At 36.9% G+C, this 22,210-nt stretch overlaps 1 protein-coding gene across 6 annotated transcripts in view; it reads left to right on the forward strand.

Annotated features, from left to right (window-relative positions):
• Positions 1-22,210, forward strand: part of Sap130 (Sin3A associated protein 130) — a 73,458-nt gene that overhangs the window by 26,576 nt on the left and 24,672 nt on the right. For 5 of the 6 annotated variants that reach the window (XM_063258793.1, XM_063258794.1, XM_063258792.1 and 2 more), the window contains exons 11-15: positions 1,161-1,302; positions 4,781-4,902; positions 7,026-7,328; positions 10,321-10,498; positions 20,617-20,721. In XM_063258793.1, the coding sequence (XP_063114863.1) occupies positions 1,161-1,302; positions 4,781-4,902; positions 7,026-7,328; positions 10,321-10,498; positions 20,617-20,721 (850 nt within the window). The remainder of the gene's footprint in view (positions 1-1,160; positions 1,303-4,780; positions 4,903-7,025; positions 7,329-10,320; positions 10,499-20,616; positions 20,722-22,210) is intronic. The other variant, XM_063258791.1, reaches the window with a different exon arrangement.

Here is a 22,210-nt window from a genome sequence, read left to right on the forward strand (position 1 = left end):
AAGTTTGTTATATGTGAATATGTATTGATTGCTTCAGCCTTGGGGCATTTTTGTTGGAAAAGACTGCATTTCATATTGTCATTCGGACTATTTTCTGGCATTACTTGATAGTGTCATTAGCTGTCTTAGGTACTATAATAACAGAGGTAGGCAGTCAGAAACCTTATTTGGGAATCAGATCAATCAAGAGAGCTTCTTTCCTGAAGGGGATGTCTGGTTTCCTTTTGCCCCCTCACTGCGAAGAATTGTCTTGGAGAGATTCCTTTTTGTTAGTGGCCCTGTGTCTTCCTAACAGATCACACTGGAAGTAAACTCATTTCCTGTACTAGGGTTCATGAATATGTTCATTCCTAAATTCCATTAGGTGGTGCTCTATCTAGTTTGGTCCCACCCCTCTCCCACCATAGTAATCCATGTAATTCTTTGTTGCATCATATTGGGATCCCCCTAAAAGATGTTGAGATGGGCAACTCAATATATCCCAGAGCATTGATTTTCAAATTAATACATATGGGATATAATAAAAGTCATATCAATGGCTTTTCGTAAGTTGGCCTTGCTTTTTGCAGTTGAGATTAAATCTTGAATTTAGCCATTGTTGCTAAACAATGCGGAACATATATTGGGTCATGGGGAAAAGACTCTGACTCTGGTGTAGAATGTGAACTGCCATTTTTGCAACTAAAATTGTATTGATTTTTGTTTAGTTTACTCTGTCTTGTCTACTCTGTTCACTTTTGCAAGATGGCCCACCCCCATGTTGTAGTGTGTAGTACTTTTCCTATTTTTACTGGACCAAAACTCACTGTGCCTGTTTCTATTCCTGTCATTAATAAAACTGATACCATTAAAATGAGTTTATTCCCTTTTAAAACAGGGAGCACTATAAGAAATTAAGTTGAGAAAAAAGGGTCTGGTTGCTGATATTTTATAAAATAACAATTATTACCCAAGCTTTAACAAATAATATGAATATATTAGTGGGTTTTAGACTGATAAATTCAGTTCAATTTTTCACTCATCTTTTATTTATTTTAACTAAAGCTAAAAATCTAGGCATATTACTTGTTTGCATCTGTAAAATTGCTATTAGCCAAGAATGTTTTGACATGCCAGTAAAGACCCATGATTGCTAATGTCATGGGCTTCAATGTCTGTAGCTAAAGTGGTGCCTCAGCAGATCACACACACTTCTCCAAGGATCCAGCCTGATTACCCTGCAGAGAGGAGTAGCCTGATTCCTATCTCAGGACACCGGGCCTCTCCAAATCCTGTGGCCATGGAAACCCGGAGTGACAACAGGTAGGAGTCAGTGTACCATTTTATCCACACCTATGTGTTATTAATTAGTTTGGCTTTTGAAAAAAACAAAATGTCCTACAACTATAACATGTATTTATATATATATATATGTATTTTTTTTTTGTATAGGAGATCAAACACAACTGTGCACTTGTAAGGCAGGAGCTTATGCTGCTGAGCTAAATCCCCAGCCCCTTATATTTTCAAATCTTCCCCCTGAAGATGATACATTACATAATTTCTATTTTAGTGTTAGTGAAATATGGGATTTTGTTGGGGGTGTTTTGTTTTTTACTTTTGTTTGTTTTTAACCTTTTTTTGGCCCAAATATTTATTAACATAATTATATTTATGGATTAAGAATATTATAAATTAGCCCTATTCAAAGATTACATTTTGTTTTGTTTTTGATACTGGAATTAAACTCATGACCTCACACTTGCTGGGAAGGCGCTTATGCCGCCAAGCTAAATCCCCACCCTGGATTATGTTTTTTTTAATTAGAATTTTTGAGTACATTTTCAACATACATAATGATCACATTCATCACAGAGAATTTGCACCTGTACATGATATAATTTGATTCCTATTTTCCTACCCTCCCTTCAACCAAAAATGGCAAGATTTATTTCCATTTTTTTCTCACTGTTTTTTTACTTTTCCCTTCTCTCCTTTCCCCCTGCCCCCACCTTGTTCCCTTCCACATTTGAACATTGGAAAATGTGTTTTGTTAAGCCATTCTCCTTTTGACAGGTGTTCTCATGCTCCATTTTTTAAACTTATTTTTCTTGAACCATCTGAGTCAGCGTTGAGGCATCATAACCTTTACCTGTAAGTGCCTCTGTTTTTACTGCCTAAGAGCAGTGTATTCTCTTTCTTGATCACAGTTACAGATACTTGAAGTGATTCTTTATCTTTCCATTCTCTTCCATGTATTGACATTTTTAAAAAGTATACTTAGTCCAAGCTGGGCATGGTGGTACATGCCTAAAATCCCAGGACTCTGGGAGGCTGAAACAGAAGAATTTCAAGTTCCAGCCCAGCCTAGGCAATTTAGCAAGACTGAGTCCCAAACTAAAAAGGCCTATGGGGGCTGGGGATTTAGCTCAGCAGCAAGGTATTCTTTAATTTGGTTTTGTCACATGTTTCCTTATGGTTGGATTCAGGTTATACATTTTTGGAAAGTTTATCACTTAAGTGATCTCATCGTTATTGTATCAGAGTTCATATTATGTATTTGCCCCATTATTGGTTATATTAATAACTTAATAAAGGTAATCTCTGCCAGTTTTTCATTTTTCTCCTTTGTAAACAAGTCATACGGAAATAGTTTGAGGCTATACAAATCCTGTTTTCCAATAAACTTTCACTCGGTTTTAGTATATTAATGATTCTTGACTGAATTATTTATTAATATAATAGTTGCAAATGATGACTTTTTAAAATTTTTCCACTCTTTGAGTCTCATTAATACTGTTCAGGCTAGTCTTGAACTCCCTATATAGTCCTGGGTTGCCTCAAACTCCCAGTATTCTTCCTGCTTGGCTCCTGAGTGCTGGGTTACAGTTGTGTACCGTCACACCTGGCTGTTTCTTCCATGTTTGTAAGTTGGCATTCTGACATGAAGAAATTTTCTCCTGTCAACATTTTTTATTTTGAGTATATTTTTAAACATTCTAGGCATAATGGATTTGGTTTTACTCATTAATATAATCTATTACTGTTATCTATTTTAGTGTTAAGATGGTCTCTAGTTTGACTTTTGGGTGCCTCTTCTTTGGCTTTCACCATGTCCCCTCCACTCAAGCTTTTCCTTATTTTATGTATTGGATTTTTTTTTTTTTTTTTTTTTTTTTTTTTTTTTTTTTGGTGGTGGTGGTGGTATTTTGTCTTTTGAGATAGGGTTTTGCTCTCTAGTCCAAGCTGGACTCAAATTTGCAGCAATCCTCCTGCCTCAGCCTCCTGAGTGCTGGGATTTCAGGTGTACACCAGCATACCCAACTCTTCCTTTCTACAAGATAGTTTAAGTCTTACTGATCACTGGAATCTGTTGTTTTTCCAAGGAGCCTTTTCACTGTTTAGAAGCCAACATTTAGGTATTAGCTCTTCTTTTGCTTTGGATTGTTACTTTTCTAGGCCTTTCAGCAGGCAGAGATAGGAAGTAGGTGAGATTTTTCAAACATTTAAATACATACTGATAGCTGTAGTTCTACTTTATTCTTCCCGCATTCCATATTTGTATATCCTTTTCCCCCAGTAAGAATCCCGTACATTGTATATACAGTTGTTTCACAAATGGATGATTTTTATACACTCCTATTTGATTATTGTATATAAGAATGTTTATAGTTTTTGTATTGATTTTTGGGTCTACTTTGCTAAACAGTCTTTAGCTCTAAAAGTTCATATATTCTTTTTGGATTTTTTTATGCAGATATGTATATACAAATAAGGACAGTTTTTGTAGGTGGATAAGACGTCTTCATTTTTTTTTTATGACCTTGTTTTTCCCTTCTTAATGTCAGCAGTACAGTGTTAATAGAGCTGAGATGGTGAGCCATCTTGACTTATTCTGACTTGAATGAAAATTACTCTGAAATTTTATTACAGATTTTGCTAGATATAATTTTTTTTTAAGAGCAAAACTTCTTATTCCTGTTTTCCTGGCATTTATATCATGAATGATCAAATACTGTTACACATTTTTTGTATATCTTTTGTAACATTTTTTAAATGTATAAAATAGAACTTTTGATACTGAATCAGTCCTGTCTTCCCGTGACAACTTATTTGATCATTATGTATTTAATTTTATAAGAGACGTAGTTCAATTTTACTTAGGAATTTTTGTATCATTACAGAGAAATAGATCCATTTTTACATTTACATACAGATGCAAATGACTTTTTACACTTGCATTTTTCCAGCATTGAGAAATTATTTGGGGAATTTCAGTGTGGGATTTAATTATTCCCCCTTGTATTCCCAGATTCAGATAAGACTTAAATGTCAAACTTTATTCCCTTTGTCCAATTTTCATGTCAAAACTATGTAAAGCTCAGAAAATAAATTAGATCTCATCTTTTTGTGGTCTATGAATCAGTTTTTATGAGATTATAATTATTTCTTTTATACGTATTTGATAAAATTTACCAGTGAAAGCATTCTTTCTTTCAAGTGCAATTGAGCAGGAAATATTCTTGGTTACTGGGTTTTTCTGAGCCACTTTTACTCATTATTCTCCAAAGCCACCTGTAAAACATTACCTATGTATCTACATTTATTGACATAGGTATTTTAATGTTATTGTTTAAATGCTTGTATCCTCTAAATATAAGTTCCTAATCTAACAGGTTGGGCTACAATTTGGGAGAAGCTGGTGTGCTAGTTATAAAGGGACAGACCAAGGTGAGAGGATCATTTGAAAGTAAAGAAGAAAATAATCATCAATTTCAAATGTTATGTGCTCTATCTCTAGACCATCGGTTCCTGTCCAGTTTCAGTACTTTTTGCCAACTTACCCACCTTCTGCATACCCACTGGCTGCACACACCTACACCCCCATCACCAGTTCTGTGTCCACTATTCGACAGTACCCAGGTATGAGCCCAATTTTAAGATGACTTTTTACATTTTCACTTTTTCTAGCAGTGAGAAATAAATCAGGTTATTTCCAGTATGGGATTTAATTATTTTACCTTCCATTTCCAGGTTCAGGTAAGGCTGAAACGTGATGCTTTGAGGTCTTTAATTCCATCTTTGTGATTTGTGTGAAGTTTGTTAATTATTAATGATATTTGCATATTTTATTCCTGCCTCACAATAATGATGTTATTTCGTACCATAAAATCATAAAGATTGCTTTCACAGAACATCTGTTGTTTTGTGGAATATTTGTTACATGTTTAGTTTTAGTCCATGTAATGTTCATACCTCAGCAACCTGATTGTTTTTTGATAATCCTCCAGAAAAAAAATTTCTTAAGTCTGAGTTTGAGCCTTTCTTGTGGGACCCGTGGCTCACTTTAGAACTTAGAAATCCCGAGTATCTAGTGTGGACCTTGCGTTTCTGCTACGTAGTCCTGTGTGGGGGGCAGACCTGCATGTGGAGAGCATTGCTTGAAGACAGGTGGAGAACAAATGAAAACCCGACAGCTAGGCATGATGGTGCCCACCTATTATTCTAGCACCCAGGAGAACAAAGCAGGAGGATCACTGTGAGTTTGAGGCTAGCTGGGCCACATAGTGAATTCAAGGCCAGCCTAAATTACAGAATGAAACCGTCTCAAAAAGAAAAGAAATGAAAAACAGTGTTTTATTTAGTTAAAATAAGTAGTTTCAGATATGTTTGGAACTGCTTTTTTAGTCACACACTTTATGAAATCAAAATACAAGGTAAATTTTTCTGATAAAAATTTAGTATCTGAATTGAGATGTGTTTAAGAGTAAAATGCACTCGATTTCTGATATACAGTAAAGAGAATGTAAAGTATCTTACTAATTTTATATATTTTTAAAGTTAGTATTTTGAATATATTGGGTTAAATAAAATTTAAGATTAATGTGACCTGTTTTTACTTTTTTAATGAGGCTACTGGAAAATTCTTAATTGCAGGTGATCTCATATTTCTATTTGGACAGTGCTAATCTAAAATTCTAGACTTTGCTAGATTTGGTGCATGCCTCTAGTCCCAGCACTTAGGAGGCTAAATCAGGAGGCTCACTGAGAGTTTAAGACCACCCTGGGGTACAAAGTGAGTTCAAGACCAGCCTGAACTGCATAGTGAATCCCTGTCTCAAAAAGACAAATACATGCATGCATACATACATATATACATTCATTCATTTATTCCAGACTTTGAAAGGTATTTGAGATCTTTGGAAACAAGACTCTACATTATGATAACTGATAAAATTAATCTTTTATATTTGATTTCTTTCCTTGAATAATGAAAACCTCCTTCTATTTGTTGCTTTCTAGGATTGCTTTTTTAGTGTTTATATATATTTGCATTATAAGAAAAGGAATGTTTGCAGTTCTCACTCTTCAGTTGATATAAATCATCTAAATTAATAACTGTTATATTTCAGAAGTGGTTTTATGATAGTGGTTTTATTAGTTTAAGCAAAACTTCTTGACCTGGGACCTGTGGGTTTATTTCAGAGGTTTTATTATAATTATTTTATAATGATGACTTAGCACAGTTGACTGGTTAACATTTGCAACTTAATATTTTTTTCCTGTTTTAATTGTGTGTGTGTGTGTGTGTGTGTGTGTGTGTGTGTGTGTATTTTTTGAGATGGGATCTCATTGCAATTTCCCAGTCTACTCTCAAATGTAGAGGCTCAAGAGCTCGATCTTCCTTCATTTTCTGGATGACGTGGGACTGTAAGCATATACTACCACATCTGACTTAATAACATTTCTTTTTTTTTTTTTTGTCTTTTTCTTTTTTATAGGTACTGGGGATCAAACTCACGACTGCCTGCTTGCAAGGCAGGCGCTTATGCCGCTGAGCTAAACATTCAGCCCCCCTTAATAACATTTCTAATAATTTGCAGAAAGACTATATCACATTAGTAGGAAAAAAAAAAAGAGTTCCTAATATATAGTTTCAAGTAGCCACAGTGGAAAACTGTTTTCATTTTAGTGCTGCTTTCTTTATATGGGCTGTTCCTAATTAATGCTAACTTTGTGGTTATCACCTTTTACCTGATATTTAGTTTCAGCTCAGGCTCCGAACTCTGCCATCACAGCTCAGACTGGTGTTGGGGTGGCATCTACAGTCCATCTGAACCCCATGCAGTTGATGACAGTGGATGCATCTCATGCGCGACATATCCAGGGGATCCAGCCCGCACCCATCAGTACACAGGGGATCCAGCCAGCACCCATTGGAACTCCAGGTATACAGCCAGCACCAATTGGCACCCAGGGAATCCACTCAGCAACTCCAATCGGCACTCAAGGGCTTCAGCCTGCACCGATGGGTACGCAGCAACCACAACCTGAAGGGAAGACTTCAGGTAAGTTTAAATCTTTGCATGGAAGGTGCTATGTAGAAAAGAAGTATATTTGAATTTTAATGTTGGCTGTACGACGTGCTGGCTTCATGGTCTCTGGTTATATCTCTAGGCTTTAGTTTCTTTTATAACATGAGTTATAACATGACCTTTCTTTGTAAACGTTAGAAATAATATATAAACAACCTAATATGTGTTAGCATATTGTGAGAAGCAGTCTATAAAACTTACTTAGTTGAGAGAACAAATTTACCTTTCAAGAAGTATTCTCATTTAATTTACAGCTATCTTCAGATTTGCATGTAAAGCTGTAAACTCTTATCCTATTGTTAGCATATGTTGTCAGTGCCTACAAATAGTAGTAGTGTAGATATTTTGTGAAATGGAATATCTATGCTTGGAATTATTAGTTAATTAGCTATTTCTCTGATATGCTGAATGTGTTCTCACTGTCCTTGTGCATCCCTGACTGATTTTTTGGGGGATTGTACTGCTGGTGATACAAATGGATCTAATCACTTTTATTTGTCCTTTCATTAGTAAAATCAATAAAAAATGTATAAATAAGGGGCTGAGGATTTAGCTCCATGGTTTAAGTGCCTGCCTGACAAACAACGAGGTCACGAGTTCGATCCCCGGTACCAAAAAAAAAAAGTTTATAAATAAACCCATCTAGTTAGTTGCTTGAATTTGAATACTTATAGCCAAATATAAATTAACAGCTTATACCAATTTAATTATTAAATTAATCAATGAATATATTTTTTAAACTAAAAGAAATTTATTACATTTATGAATTTTTAGAAAACATTTTTATCTATAAAGGCAGCTAATTTTTGCACAGCATGCAAATGTCATAATGTGTTTGGCTTCTTTCATAGCCACAGTAGCACCCATTTTTTTCATATAGTCACAAATGTACCAACTGTGATTTCAGCAGCAGGAGGATCTAATTCACCTCAAATCCACCCAGCAGCAAGAAACATGGATTACAGCCCTGTTATCCACATGTTAAAAATTGTTTCTCATCCAGTGTATTGATTTATTTATTTATTTATTTTTTTTTTTTTTATACAGGGTCTCTCTATGCAATTTAGGCTGGCCTTGAGCTCACTTTGTAGCCCAGACTAGTCTCGAACTTGCAACAATCCTCATGCATGAGCCACCATACCGGGCTTTAGTGTATTGATCTTAAAGATTGTCTTGTACAGCTGGACATGTTGGTACATGCCTATAATCCCAGCACTCAAAGAAGCTGAGCCAGGAAGTTTGTCTCATAAATAAAAATATAAATATACCTTTTGTATTATGTGAACTATAAAATGCGTAGATTCACTTAGAATCAAATTTTGTTTTGTTTTGCTTTGCTTTAATTGTTGTTTTTGCAGTGCTGGAATCAAACCTAGATCTTAGCATATGCTAAGCAAGGGGTCTACCTCTGAGTTATATCTTTGGCCTAAACATGAAAATTTTAAATGCCATATAGGTGTTTGTGTTTGTTTGTTACTTCAAAATCCTTTGACTATATCCCCACCATTTTTTTTCTTTTTTTTTTTTCCCCCTTTTTTTTTTGTGGTGGTTGTTGTTGGAATCAAACTCAGGACCTTGCACTTGCCAGGCAGGCATTTATGTCACTGAACTGTATATCTGGCCCCTTTTTCTTATTTTTATTTTGAGATAGGGTTTCACTAAGTTGCTCAGGCTGTGCTTAATCATGCTGTCCTCCTATCTCAGCCTCCCAGAGTGCTAGAATTACAGGTGTGCACCACAACATTCAGCATGCTATGTGTAGATCTTTGTTTAATCAGATTCCTCTCAGACTCTTACTAAATGTCTGTGATAGAGATGCAGTTTTCCCAGTTGGAAGGCTGCATCGATAATAGTACCTGCTAAGAAACTTGTTTTGAATTGATTACTGTGAAATTACTGTTTGTATATGTCAAAAACTGTCAGAACAGGTAGTTTGCAATTATGGTTGCCAGTATTTTGTTGTTTTTTTGGTACTGAGAATCGAACTCAAGGTCTCACACTTGCCAAGCAGGCACCATGCCACTGAGCTATCTCCCTGACCCTGGTTTCCAGTATATTGATGCTAACTTTATGTAATTAAATATCTGGGGGCTGGGGATTTAGCTCAGTGGCATAAGCGTCTGCCTTGCAAGCAGGCAGTCGTGAGTTCGATCCCTGGTACTGATAAAAACGAAAAAAAGACCAAAAAAAAAAAAAATCTGTTGGATGAGCATCACTCTAAAGATAAGAGTGGAGGGTAGTGCCATTCTTAGAGAACGAAAAGGAGTCATGCTTTCCAAAAATTGCATTACCCCTTTCTTGTAAGGGTACTTTAGAACATGCTATCAAGCCAGCAGATTATGCTTTCTGTTTGTTGGTCTTCTTTGTATCACATCATTAGTTCTCCCATTTTTAAAATAGGGTCAGTAATAGTCATAAGAATCACATAAGTTAAAAATGTAGACAAACCTTGCTAGATACTCTATATACTTTGTGTATTTTATTAGTCATTGATTACAGATCAAAGAAAAAATAAGGATATCATTTCTGTCACTCTTTATCAGTAGACTTCCTAATCTTCTCCATGGTGCTGTCCTTATTCTCCTTTTTTTTCCAAACTAGAAAATAAAGTCAAGGCCCATGGTATTCTCTAGATATTCTCTATCACTGAACTATGTCTCTCCCCCAGATCCCCTTATTCTTTATTTTTTTCTTTCTTTCTTTCCAGGTGTTGGGGGTTGAATCCAGGGCCTTTGCACAGTCCCACATCCCCTGCTTTTTTATTTTTTATTTTGAGACAGGGTCTCACTAAGTTGTCCAGACTAGGCTGGATCTTGCCATCCTCCTACCTCTTGAAGTAGAATGGTTAAAACATGGATACCTAATGTCAGTGTTCTCCAGATTTTTATTTGTCTTACATGCCATTTTAGTAGCGTTTCTTTTTCCCTTTCTTCATTGTTCTTACTGCCACATCTTTTTCCTCTAGCAGTGGTATTGGCAGATGGAGCCACAATTGTAGCCAACCCTATCAGCAATCCATTCAGTGCTGCTCCAGCAGCGACCACTGTGGTACAGACCCACAGCCAAAATGCTGGCACCAACGCTCCCGCCCAGGGTTCTTCCCCCAGGCCAAGCATACTCCGGAAGAAACCTGCCACAGATGGGTGAGTTGATCTGGGTGTACTCGGTGACACCTCTGATTCTGGAGATAATTGGCATAAACAGTAAACAATGCTCTTATAGCCAGTGCTAGAAACAACCTAAGCTTCCATCTCTATGTCATTTTAAAATTTACTCTAAAACAACCTGTCAGGATTGTTCAAGAGAGTCTTTCCCAGCTCAGACTGTAAGAAATTAAGAAATCCAAGTCAGTGGAGCTTTCAGTGCTGCTCTTGGAGTTTTTGCTAGTTCTGGATGTTTAATCACAGCCGTAAGGTAGCTTACAATTAAATCGTCAGTCTTGTCAGAGTATTCCATTATTGTGCACCATGTACTTTTTCCTTGGCAGTCTTGTGAATGTTGCTAGGAACAAGTCATTCTCAGAGTGTATTAAGACTACTAGTTGCAGACGGTGCTTTGTGTTGCTGTGCGGGTCTCCCCATTGATGGGTCATAGGAAGGTGGGTGCTGTGCTATTAAATATTCTGGTGGTGGAGTAGAGCTGCACATTCCAGAGAACAGTTTTTGTGGCTCTGCTGATCTGATAGCAGCAGCAGCAGCAGCAGCAGCAGCACATTACCCACTTAGCAGTTCACCTCCAGCCTCCCTCAGGCAATACGTGCGTTACAAACTGACTATCCCCAGCAAAACTCAGGCCCCTGTCATTTCAACCAGTGATTCTTAGTCACATGACATACACTCATATATCTTATTTGTTCTATAGTGTGTATACTCTTTTACTTAGAATGTTATATGCACCTTTTATGTTGGTTCCTAGTGAAATCTAAATCTTGTAAGTTCTCATTATTTTCTTACTAATTTGTGTTGTGTGTGAAAAATAACCCATAATTTTGTGCTGTCATCTATAAAAACACTTATCATAAATACATTAGATACAATTTTCATACTTCTCCAGAACTCGGTGATATTCTTTTACAATACCAAATGGACACATTTGAGACACTGAGATGGAATAGCAGAAGAAAAAACTGAGAAAGGGAGAAATGTTGGCAGATCAGACAGGAAGAGTCTGTGTTATGAAATGGAAAGACAAAAGAGCCATCTCCTTATTGTCAGCTGCTGTATTCGTAATACAGAAATGATGGAAATTGAAAGAAGAAATGAAACTAAACAGATTCCAGTAGTGGTCAGTGATAAGAATTCTTTTTTTTTTTTTTTTTGGTCTTTTTGAGACACAGTCTCACTATGCAGTTCAGGCTGGCCTTGAGCTCACAGTGTAGCCATTGAGCTCATGGTGTAGCCCAGACTGATCTTGAGCTTGTAGCAATCCTCCTCAGCCTCCTGAGTGCTAGGATTACAGGATTACTGCCACTACACCTGGCTCTGGTGATAAGAATTCTATGGGTGGTACTGACAGAGTTGACCAACATGTTCTAACAAGTCATCCTATACTCAAAAATGAGGAAAAATATTACTATAAAATATTTATGCAGCTTCTGGACCAAACAGTATAGAACTCATTTGTTATTTATTCAAAACAAGAGGGTTCAAAAAGTCATTTACAATTTAGATTAGGTCAGACAGATCAAATAATTGAAAAATACGGGATAGGAAAATGCTAACCAGGATATCTGTCATCATCTTCACCATACATTTGGTGGGTAGCCATTATACTGAAATTATACCACCCACAGAAAAAAAAGTCCACACAACAGTATGCTGTTCAAAAGAAGACAGTAGGGCTGGGGATATAGCTCAGTGCCACAGTGCCTGCCTAGCAAGCACAAGGTTGTGAACTTGATTCCCAACCCACCCCACAGAAAAAGAATAATGCAAAAAGATTTCTAAAAAGAGATGATACTGTTGTCCATTATGTAACACTGCATTATGTGTTGAATGTTTTAAGATATACAGTAAATTACTGAATAAATTCAATAAAAGTGTCATTTTTATATTTCTTTTGTTATCTTACATAAATTTTAAAAATACGCAATGTTTGGTCATCTTCTATTTAAATAGTTGGATTGGTAAGTAGTTAAAGCATAGTATATGCTCGCTGGAAATAGGGCTTTCATATGCATAGAGCTTTGCATGGACCACAGTTCCTGTGTTTCCTGATTATGAATAGTTTTTAAAGATGGGGAGGCAAGTGTAAGTCAGCATATAATGAAATAACCCTGTCAATAAAAATTGAGAGGTGAATCTTGAAGTTAAGGTAGTGGATTGAGATGCCTCTTGCTGTTGATGGCTGATATTCTTTTTTTTTTTTTCTGTATGGGTACAGTTTCATATGTATGGTACTGGGGATTAAATCCAGGACCTTTACATTCCTTTTGCTTTGCTTTGCTTTTTTCTTTCTTTCTTTCTTTCTTTCTTTCTTTCTTTCTTTCTTTCTTTCTTCCTTCCTTCCTTCCTTCCTTCCTTCCTTTCTCTCTCTCTCTCTCTCTCTCTCTCTCTCTCTCTCTCTCTTTAATTTTGAGGCAATGTCTCACTCACTAAGATGACTAAATAGACTAGACTCAAATTTATGATCCTCCTGACTCAATCTCAAAGTGCTAGGATTATATACTTGGACCACTACACCCAAATGAATATACACTTCTTTGACTATGCCTAATAAATGTTTTCTATGCCTCTTAAAAAACAAAACATAGATTGAGCACTTCTAAATTCCTCTCCTTCTTAAACCTCTAGAGCACTTAGGTATTTTTATAAAAAGATTACAAGCACAAAAGAAGTGACTATAGAAATAAACTTTGAACCTGGAAAGCAGCTAGGCAAATACAGTAGTCATAGACTATGAGGAAGTTACTTAAGTTTACATTGGGGTAAGTTAGGCATCACCCTTACTTAAACAGCAGTGTTCAGAAGGACCAAGGTCAGGAATAAGTAGGGGGAGAGAAAGAGGCCTGTTCTTTAAAAGAGGGTGAGCTAAACTCTGTTTGAGAAACAGAGCCCAAATACAATAGCAACAATTAAAACTAAGATAAAGGGTTGAAAGATACAAAATCTAAAAAGTGGACCCAAAAGGCAGAAAAAATAGAAGACAAATCCTGTTATGTAGATCTAGTCTCCAGGTAATGAGGGTTAGGGTTAGAGAGAGATCACAAAAATGGAAAAGATTCATTTACAGAGTAATTCAGAGAAAATTATGAGAACTTGAGAGCATGAGTTTCCTGATTTAAAGAAATGCTTAGCACATTACATGCAGAGTATACAATAAACTGAGGCCATTATTCTGAAATTTCATAGCACTGGAGACAAAAATATCAGCCCCTTTCCTAGTTTTTGTCATCTCAAGATTGTTTTGCCATTCCCTCTCGTTCACATTTCAGTATGCAAATGTCCTCTGCCTGCCTGTCTCTCTGCCCCCTCTGCCTTTTTCTTTTTTTTTTCGCCTCATACCGATGAGGAAATACAATCTTTACACATGTGTGTCTTATTTATTTCACTAATGAGTATGTTCTTAAGATGCATCTGGCTGGGGATTTAGCTCAGTGGCTTAAGTACTTGCCTGGTAAGTGCAAGGTTGTGGGTTCAATCCCCCGTACGAAAAATAAAAAATAAAATAAAATAAAAGATCCACTTACCTATAAATCTCAAGTTCCTCCTTCTTTATGGCTGAGTAGTGCTTTATTATATAAAAAGATCAGTCTTTTTTTATCCATTCCTCAGCTGATGGGCATTCCAAGATCTGGCTATTAAAAACTCCATTGCTATAAACATGGTACATGTATATCACGGTGGTATGATGTTTTTAATTCTTTTGGAAAGACACCCAGAAGGGGAATACCTAAATTGAATGGAACCTGTAGTCCTAGTTTTTTGAGGAATCTCCACACTGATTTCCACAGTGGTTGTACCAGTCTGCATTCCTACCAACAGTGGAGAAGGGTTCCTTTTCCCCCATAGCCCCTCCAGCATTTGTTATTGGTTCATTTCTTGATAGTAGGCATTCTTTCAGTGGTGTGTTGGAATCTCAGTGTTGTTTTTTGTTGGTTTGGTTTTTAAAAGAAGTTAAAACCAAGGAAAATCAAACAATAAAATCAAACAAAATAAACTAGTATAAGGGAATCAGGACTTCAGAACCTTATGAAATCAGCAATAGTCACCATAATGCCTTTTGTTGTTTTCAAAATAGCTGCACATACCTTCAGACATAGTAAAGATCAAACACAACAGAATAGAATAAAAACAATAAAGACAAAACAATGATTTCAGTAAAGGAATTCAAAAGAAGCTAATAATAAATTCAAAATGCCTACCATAATGTCTTACTGTCTTTTAAATAGCTATTCATGCAGTCAGTTATAACAAAATCAAACAAAACAAAAGACAGTAAAACCCAACCCAAGAAAACAACAGAAATGATATGGTTTCCAGGCAGGAATCACCTCCTGGTGTGGCCTAGTTCCCCTCGCCTAGTCCAACAATGGCACTGACTCACAGAGAGAGGCTTGGGTCTCACTGTCCCCACTCTGGCAGTGGCACGCACATGACACTGAGCAGTGTTGTTGTAATTTACATTTCTCTAATGACCAGTGGAGTTGAACATTTTTTCACATATTTACTCTTTGTATTTCTTCATCTGAGAAGTGTGTATTCATCTCAGATTCCCATTTTTGGATTGGATCTTTAAACCTGGAAGGTCTGACTTTTTTGAGTTGTGTGTTCTCCAGAGTAATCCTTTGTCTCATGTATGGCTGGCAAACATTTTCTTCCACATTGTGGGTCATCTGTTCATTCTGTTGGTGGTTTCTCTTGCAATGCAAAAGCTATTCAATAGGGTGAGATCCTAGTAGTTGATTCTTTGTGATAGTTCTGTGCAATCCAGATTTTATTCATAAAGTCTTTGCCTACACTTGTCTTCAAAAGTTTTACCTACTCTACCTTCCAGCAGATTTAATGTTTATGTTTTAATATTAATATCTTTGATCCATGCTGATTTTTAGCTTTGTGTCTAATGAAAGATAATGTGTCTAGTTTTAATCTTTGGCAAGAGTAGAGCCAGTTTTTCCAGCACCATTTATTAAAGAGGGTATCTTTCTTCCACTGAATGTGTTTGGCACTTTTGTCAGATAAGGTGGCTTAGTGTGACTGCATCTTCTAATCTGTTCCATTGATCTTTGGGTCTGTTTTGTTTTGTTTGTTTTTGTTTTGTGTTGTATTTTGCTAATACAACACTTTTTAATCACAGTAGCTTTATAGTATAATATCAAGTGGAGGATTGTGATGCCCCCTGTCTTGTTTTTGTTACCCAGGATTGCCTTTGCTATTCTAGGTGTCTTCTGGTTGAGATGAATTTTAGGATTGTTTTGTTTAATTCTGTGAGATATGCTATTGGAATTTTGATTGGGATTGTGTTTAATCTGTGTAACAGTTTTGGAAGTATGGCCATTTTCACTATATTGGTTCTTCCCTTTCCAAGGGCACAGGATCTCTCTCCATTTTCTAATATTCTTTTCAGTCTCCTTTTTCACACTGTAGTTTTCAATGTAGAGGTCTTTTATCTCCTGTTAGATTGATTCCTAGGTATTTCATTTTGGGAGTTACACGGTAAAAGGTACTGTTTCCCTGATTTCTCTCTTGGTGAGTTTGTTACTTGTGTAGAGGAAGGCTTTTGATTTTTGAGCATCAACTTTGTATCCAGCTATGTTACTGAATTTGCTTATTAAATCTAATAGTCTTTTGGTGGAGTTTTTGTGGTCTTCTAAGTAGAGTATCATGTTATCTACAAGTAACGATAGTTTAACTTCTTCCTTTCCTATCTTTATTCTTTTTATTTCTTTCTCTTGTCTAATTGCTCAAGCAAAAGTTTTGATGACTATGTTGAGTAAGAGTGGAGACACTGGACATCCTTGTCTTGTGCCTGATTATAGAGTGAGAGCTTTCAGTTTTTGTCCATTTAGTATGATGTTGGCTGTTGGTTTGTCATAGATGGCTTTTATCAGATTGAGATAAAGACTATTCCAATTTTCTGTAGCGTTTTTATGAATGGATGCTGGACTCTGTCAAAAGCTTTTTCTGCATCTATTGAGATGATCATATGATTTTTGTCTTTGGCTGTGTTAATATGATGTATTACATTTATGGATTTATGTATGTTGAACCATCCCTAGCATGAATACCACTTGATCATGGTGTATCTTCTTGATGACTTGCTGCAGCCTGTTGCCAGTTTCTTACTGAGAATTTTTGCATCAATATTCATTTCGGAGATTGCCCTGTAATTCTCTTTCTTAGTTGGATCTTTATCTGGTTTTGCTATCAGGGTAATACTTGTTTCTAGAAATGAATTTGTAAGTATTGCTCCCCTTTCAATTGCATTACAGTGTTTGAGAAGTGGTGGTCTTCTCTAATTTTCTTATAGAATTCAGGTGTGACTCCATTAGGGCTGGGATTTTCTTTGTTGATAGGTATTTAATTATATCTTCAATTTCATTGATACTGGGTCATTTAGGATTTTTATATGTTCTTGGTTCAGCTTTGGTAATTCATATGTATCTAGGAATCTGTCATTTCTTCTGTATTTTCCATCATGTTGGAATGTAAGTTTTTAAGGTAGATCTAGATGATCATCTGGAAGTCTGCAGGGTCTGTTGTGATTTCATCTTTTTCATTAATTGCGTGAATTTGAGTCTTTTCTGCTTTTTGATAAGGTTGGCTAATGGCTTGTCAATTTTATTTACTCTTTCAAACAACTAACTCTGGTTCATTGATCCTTTGTGTTGTTTTTTTACTCTCCAGTATGTTAATTTCTGCTCTGGTCTTCATAATTTCCTCCCTTGTATGAGCTTTTGACTTAGTCTTCTTTTTCTAGAAGATTGAAGTTCAATGTTTAGTTGTTTATATGTGCTTGCTCTGTTTTCCTGATACGGGTATTTACTGCTATACGTTTTCCTCTTAAGACTGCTTTGTATTCCAGAGGTTCCAGTATGCTATATTGTCATCATTCAACTGTAAAAACTGTCTTAATTTCTTCCTTAATTTCATCTGTGACCCATTGCTTGTTCAGTAGGGTACTATTTAATTTCTATGGGTTTATGAAGTTCTTATGGTTTCCTTTGGCATGGATTTCCACTTTCATTGCATTGTGGTCTGATAGTATGCATGGGATACTGAGCTAGTGTATGGTCCGTTTTGGAGAATGTCCCATGCACAACGGAGAGGAATGTGTATGCTAATGTTGTGGGCTGGAACACACTATAGACATCCACTGGGTCCATTTGTTCAGAAGTTTGATTTAGTTCTACTATCTCATTATTGATTTTTTTGTGTAGTTGACCTGTCTTTTTGTGACAGTGAGGTATTGAGGTCTCCCAATATAGTTGTATTAGGGATTGAATTTTCTTTTGTTTTGTTTTGTTTTTTGAAGTACCGGGGATTGAACTCATGACCTTGTGCTTGCCAGGCAGGTGCTTATGCCACTAAGCTAAATCCCTGGCCCAGGGATTGAGTTTTCATGTCTGTTAGTATGTTTTATGTAGTTGGGTACAATGGTATTTGTTGCATATATATTTATGATATCTCTTCTTCTTGGATTGTTCCTTTATGAGGATACAGTGATCTTCTTTCTCTCTCTTAATCAATCTTGGCTTGAAACTCACTTTGTCTGCAAATAGAATAGCTACCCCTGCTTTTCTCTGGGTTTTTTCACATGGAGTATTGTTTTTCATCCTTTGACTTTCAGTCTATACATTTCTTTTTGAATTAATTGTGTTTCTTGTATGCAGCATATTGTTGGATCTTGTTTCTTGATCCGTTCTGCCAGTCTGTGTCTCTTGACTGGTAAATTTGAGACCATTAACATTGATAGTTAAAACTGATACATATTGGCTTATCCTTGTCGTGTTATTTTCCTGTTGTTGGTTCCCCCTTTTTAGTCCCCTTCTTCTAATTGTTTGCCTTTCCTGGTAGATTCCTTCTGTTGGGTTTATGGAGCTGTAGTCCTTATTATCTCTTTCTAGAATATCCTTCAAAACATTTTGGAGTGCTGGTTTGGTGGTCATAAATGTCCTCAGTTGTTCTCTGTCATTTAAGTATCTTATTTCTCCATCAATTTTGAAAGATAGTTTTGTGGGATACATCAATTTGGGTTGAAAGTTGTTTTCCTTTAGAAGTTGGGAGTACCTCTAAACTCTTTGACTTGAGAGTTTGTGCTGAGAAGTCAGCTGTGATTCTGATGGGCTTTCCTTTATAGGTGATTCGTTTCTTTTCTCTAATAGCTTTTAAAATTCTCTTCTTGTGTTGAATTTCTAGAATCTTGACTATGATATGTCTGGCTGTAGAATTTTTTGATCATTGCTAGTTGGAGTTCTATATGCTTCATTTATCTGCATATCAAATTCTTTTTCTCTACCAGGAAAATTTTCTGTCATGATGTGTGTGAATATCTTTTTAATGTCATTTGTGGTATCTCTTGCTTGTTCATGACTCCAGTTAATCTTAAATTGCTCTTCTTTGACTCATGTAGCAGCTGCTGATTGATTTCTCATAGTTCCTTGTTAGTTTTGAGAAATCTTTGTTTTCCTGGTCACTAACTGCAAGCCTGTGTTCAATATCTGAGATCCTGGGTTAATCTGCTTCAGATACTTTCAATGGAGTTTTTATTCTCCTGGGTATCTGCTTGAATCTGCTTTATGGATTCCATTTCTTTTCTATGCTGAGCTTTCATAATTTGCTTAAGCTCATCTATATTTTTGTCTTGTCTGCTGTAACATCATTAAGCATGGTATGTATTTTTGTAATCTCTGTAGTTATTTGAGAGATTATTTCTTATTTCCTTTTTTCCAAAGCCTCATTCAATTGTTTGTTGTTTCCACTTCAGAAAGACTTGGTAGGGGGCTTTTGGATTGTCCTACCTTATTGCCCCCTGGATTTCCCTTTGGTGAACTGGGTGTCAGAGGTTGTATCTTGTTTAAGTGTCTCCTCATGTCTTTTCAACAAAAGCCAAAACAGTTATATACAATACGAAAGACTGTAATATATCAATTCAGCCCTCAAGGGTTAAGATTTAAAATCGATTAAAGAGAAAACAGAGATGTGGAAAAGAGAAAAAGATTCACAAGTAGATTGGAGGACAAAGATGGATCCCACTAACTCGAGGATACAGAAAACTGAAGGAAAAGAGAGCTGGAAGACATAAAAGGTAGTACAGAACCCTTCCCACAAGGAAGTTAGGAATCACTCCAAAAAGAAAAAAAAAATAGTCTACTTCCAGGATTATCTCTGAATTCACTTGTAGACAGCCTGTGGAGACAGCATCCTGAATTGTGCCACTGTATCCCTGCAAGCCAGGAGTTGCTTTATGACACAGTAGTAGACAACCTTAGCAGGCCTGCCCTGATACCCGACTCATTGGGCTCACCACAGTGCAAGCAGTTTCCACCAGTCTGCGCCAAGCTAGGAGCTGCTGGAGGAAGCTGCCCACAGTTCAGGTTCCAAGCTTATCCAGCCCAACTTCAAAATGGCTCCTAGCTAATCACTGTCTCCAGTGGGAGGGCTGAGCCCTCTGCATTCAACACCAGCCAGCACAGTCCTCCAAATGCGCTGCTCCTCGCCACCACTGTCACCATGAGTCTGCATCCCAAGTTTCCAGCAGCTCCTCTAACCCAGTGACTCTAGCTCTGGGGGAAGACACTGCCAGCTACCACCTTCTTCCTTGAAGGTTTTTTTTTTACTCTCTGTGAGTTTCGATTCAGACTTCAGATTCTTCCTGGATCAAAGGGACTCACTCCCTTCCTTCTTATCTTCCTCTTCATGGTGTATTCCTGCATCTAGATGGTATCTCTCACGAGAGGCTGTTTTCTCTGCTGCCTACTACCCTGCCATCTTCCCAGAAGTCTCAGGTTTCAATTTTAATAACTTTAGATAGAAAGGAGTTATGGCACAATGGAAACAGCAATTGAAAGACTTGCAGTGGTTGCTTCCTGAAGGGAGATAACAGAAGGACAGTAGGAAAGGGAAAAAACCTGAATTTCCTACATGTCACTAAAAGCCTTTTAGTATTATGTGACTCAATAATGTCCCTGTGTTACTCGATAAAGTAAAAATCCATTTATACTCATCAATATATTGCTTTTATTTTGCCATAGGTTTGCCTGGCAAATGTGTTGATACCCTGGGACTGCTGAATATCTGGGTTTGTCTCTTGTCTCTTTCAGAATGGCAGTTCGAAAAACCCTTATTCCTCCCCAGCCTCCTGAAGTGGTGAGTCCTCGAGTGGAGAGCTCTGTGAGGAGTACATCAGGGTCACCAAGGCCTGCAGGGTGAGCACCTAAGTGTTTTTATCACTCTTGCTTTCAGGTACACATCATTTTGGAGGAAAGTTTAGTAAATGTGCCCAGCTTCACATAGCTTTCCTGTGTGTCTTTTTTATATGCCCTTTCTGACTGTTCGACCTAGAAACATTTCTCAACCCTTCTGGTTCCCTTTTGCATGATTTATAAAGTAAGTGTGTTTATTTTTTGTCTTTATTTTTTTTTAGTTGTTTTTTGAGATAGGATCTTGCTATGTAGTTCAGGCTGGCTTCAAATTCCTGGCAATCCTCTCCTCAGCCTTCCAGGTGCTAAGATTAAAAGGGTATGTATTTAATAATACCTGCCTCATAGAATTCTTGTGTTTTTAAGCAAAATGGTACACACCCAGTTGTTACTGCTGTCAAAATGTATCATAACAATAGTTAATGCATGATTTTTCTTTACTCATAATCTTTCTAATTCCAAAAATAATATTATTTTAGAAAAATAGACAATATAAAAATACTTAACCGTATGAAAAGACAGGTATGGTAGCGTATACCTGTATTTCCTATTTATTACTGAAGCTGAGGTGAGATCACTTGATTCTAGGACTTTGACACCAGTTTGGGCAATGTCAGACCCTGTTTCAAAAAAAAAAAAAAAAACACCTTTGGGGCTGGGAATGTAGCTTAGTGGTAAAACACTTACCTGTCATACATAAAACCCTGGATTCAATTCCCAGCACCCAGAAAATATAAAAAATTAATACAATTTTGAAAAATAAAAAGAGGTATTATCAGTCAGTGCTCACTAGAGAAACATTCAAAAATGAGAGTATATGTGTATGTATGCATGTGTGTGTGCATGAATTTTCAAGGTAGGCTCCCACGGACCACCTGCTTGAGTCATGTGGAAGAGTGCAGAAGGGCTGCCTACATACTAGAGATCCAAAGAGTGCGGTCGAGAGTCAGAAATCGGGAGCCACTGCAGTGTCCCACGAGAGTCCACAGCAGGAAGGTGGAAGGTCTATGCCAGAAGCCAGAGGATGAGTCCAAGGTGAAGGTGAAGCCTGGAGCTCCTCTGGAAACTGAACCTTCTTGTCTCTGGTTTTATTTCCTTCAGACAACAAGCCTATTGATCGGTGCCATTCACACCCAGGGTGGGTCTTCCTCATGCTGTAAATTTCTTCAGACCAGCAGAGCTATGCTCAGCCCGTCAGTTGAGTGTTACTTACTCAAGTTGGCATAACAGTTAACTCACAAGAAGTCATATATATATATATATATATATTCCCCCCCCCCCCAGACTATAAAGTCAAAATCATCCTTCTGTTCCCTACCTACATTGTCATCCCACCCCTCAGAATGATACTGATTGGTGACATTTCAATGAGCATCTTTGCATATCTTTTTCTGTACCTACATTAGATTTTTGTTGTTTGTTGGTTTGTTTGCTCTTCAGTGGGTGTCATAGTGTTTCCCTAGGCAGATCTTAAACACCTAGAAGTCCCCCCACC

The sequence above is a fragment of the Cavia porcellus genome, unplaced genomic scaffold (genome assembly GCF_034190915.1).
Source record: "Cavia porcellus strain 051 isolate PalLab524CR breed Dunkin Hartley unplaced genomic scaffold, mCavPor4.1 scaffold_12, whole genome shotgun sequence".
Classification (NCBI taxonomy): domain Eukaryota; kingdom Metazoa; phylum Chordata; class Mammalia; order Rodentia; family Caviidae; genus Cavia; species Cavia porcellus.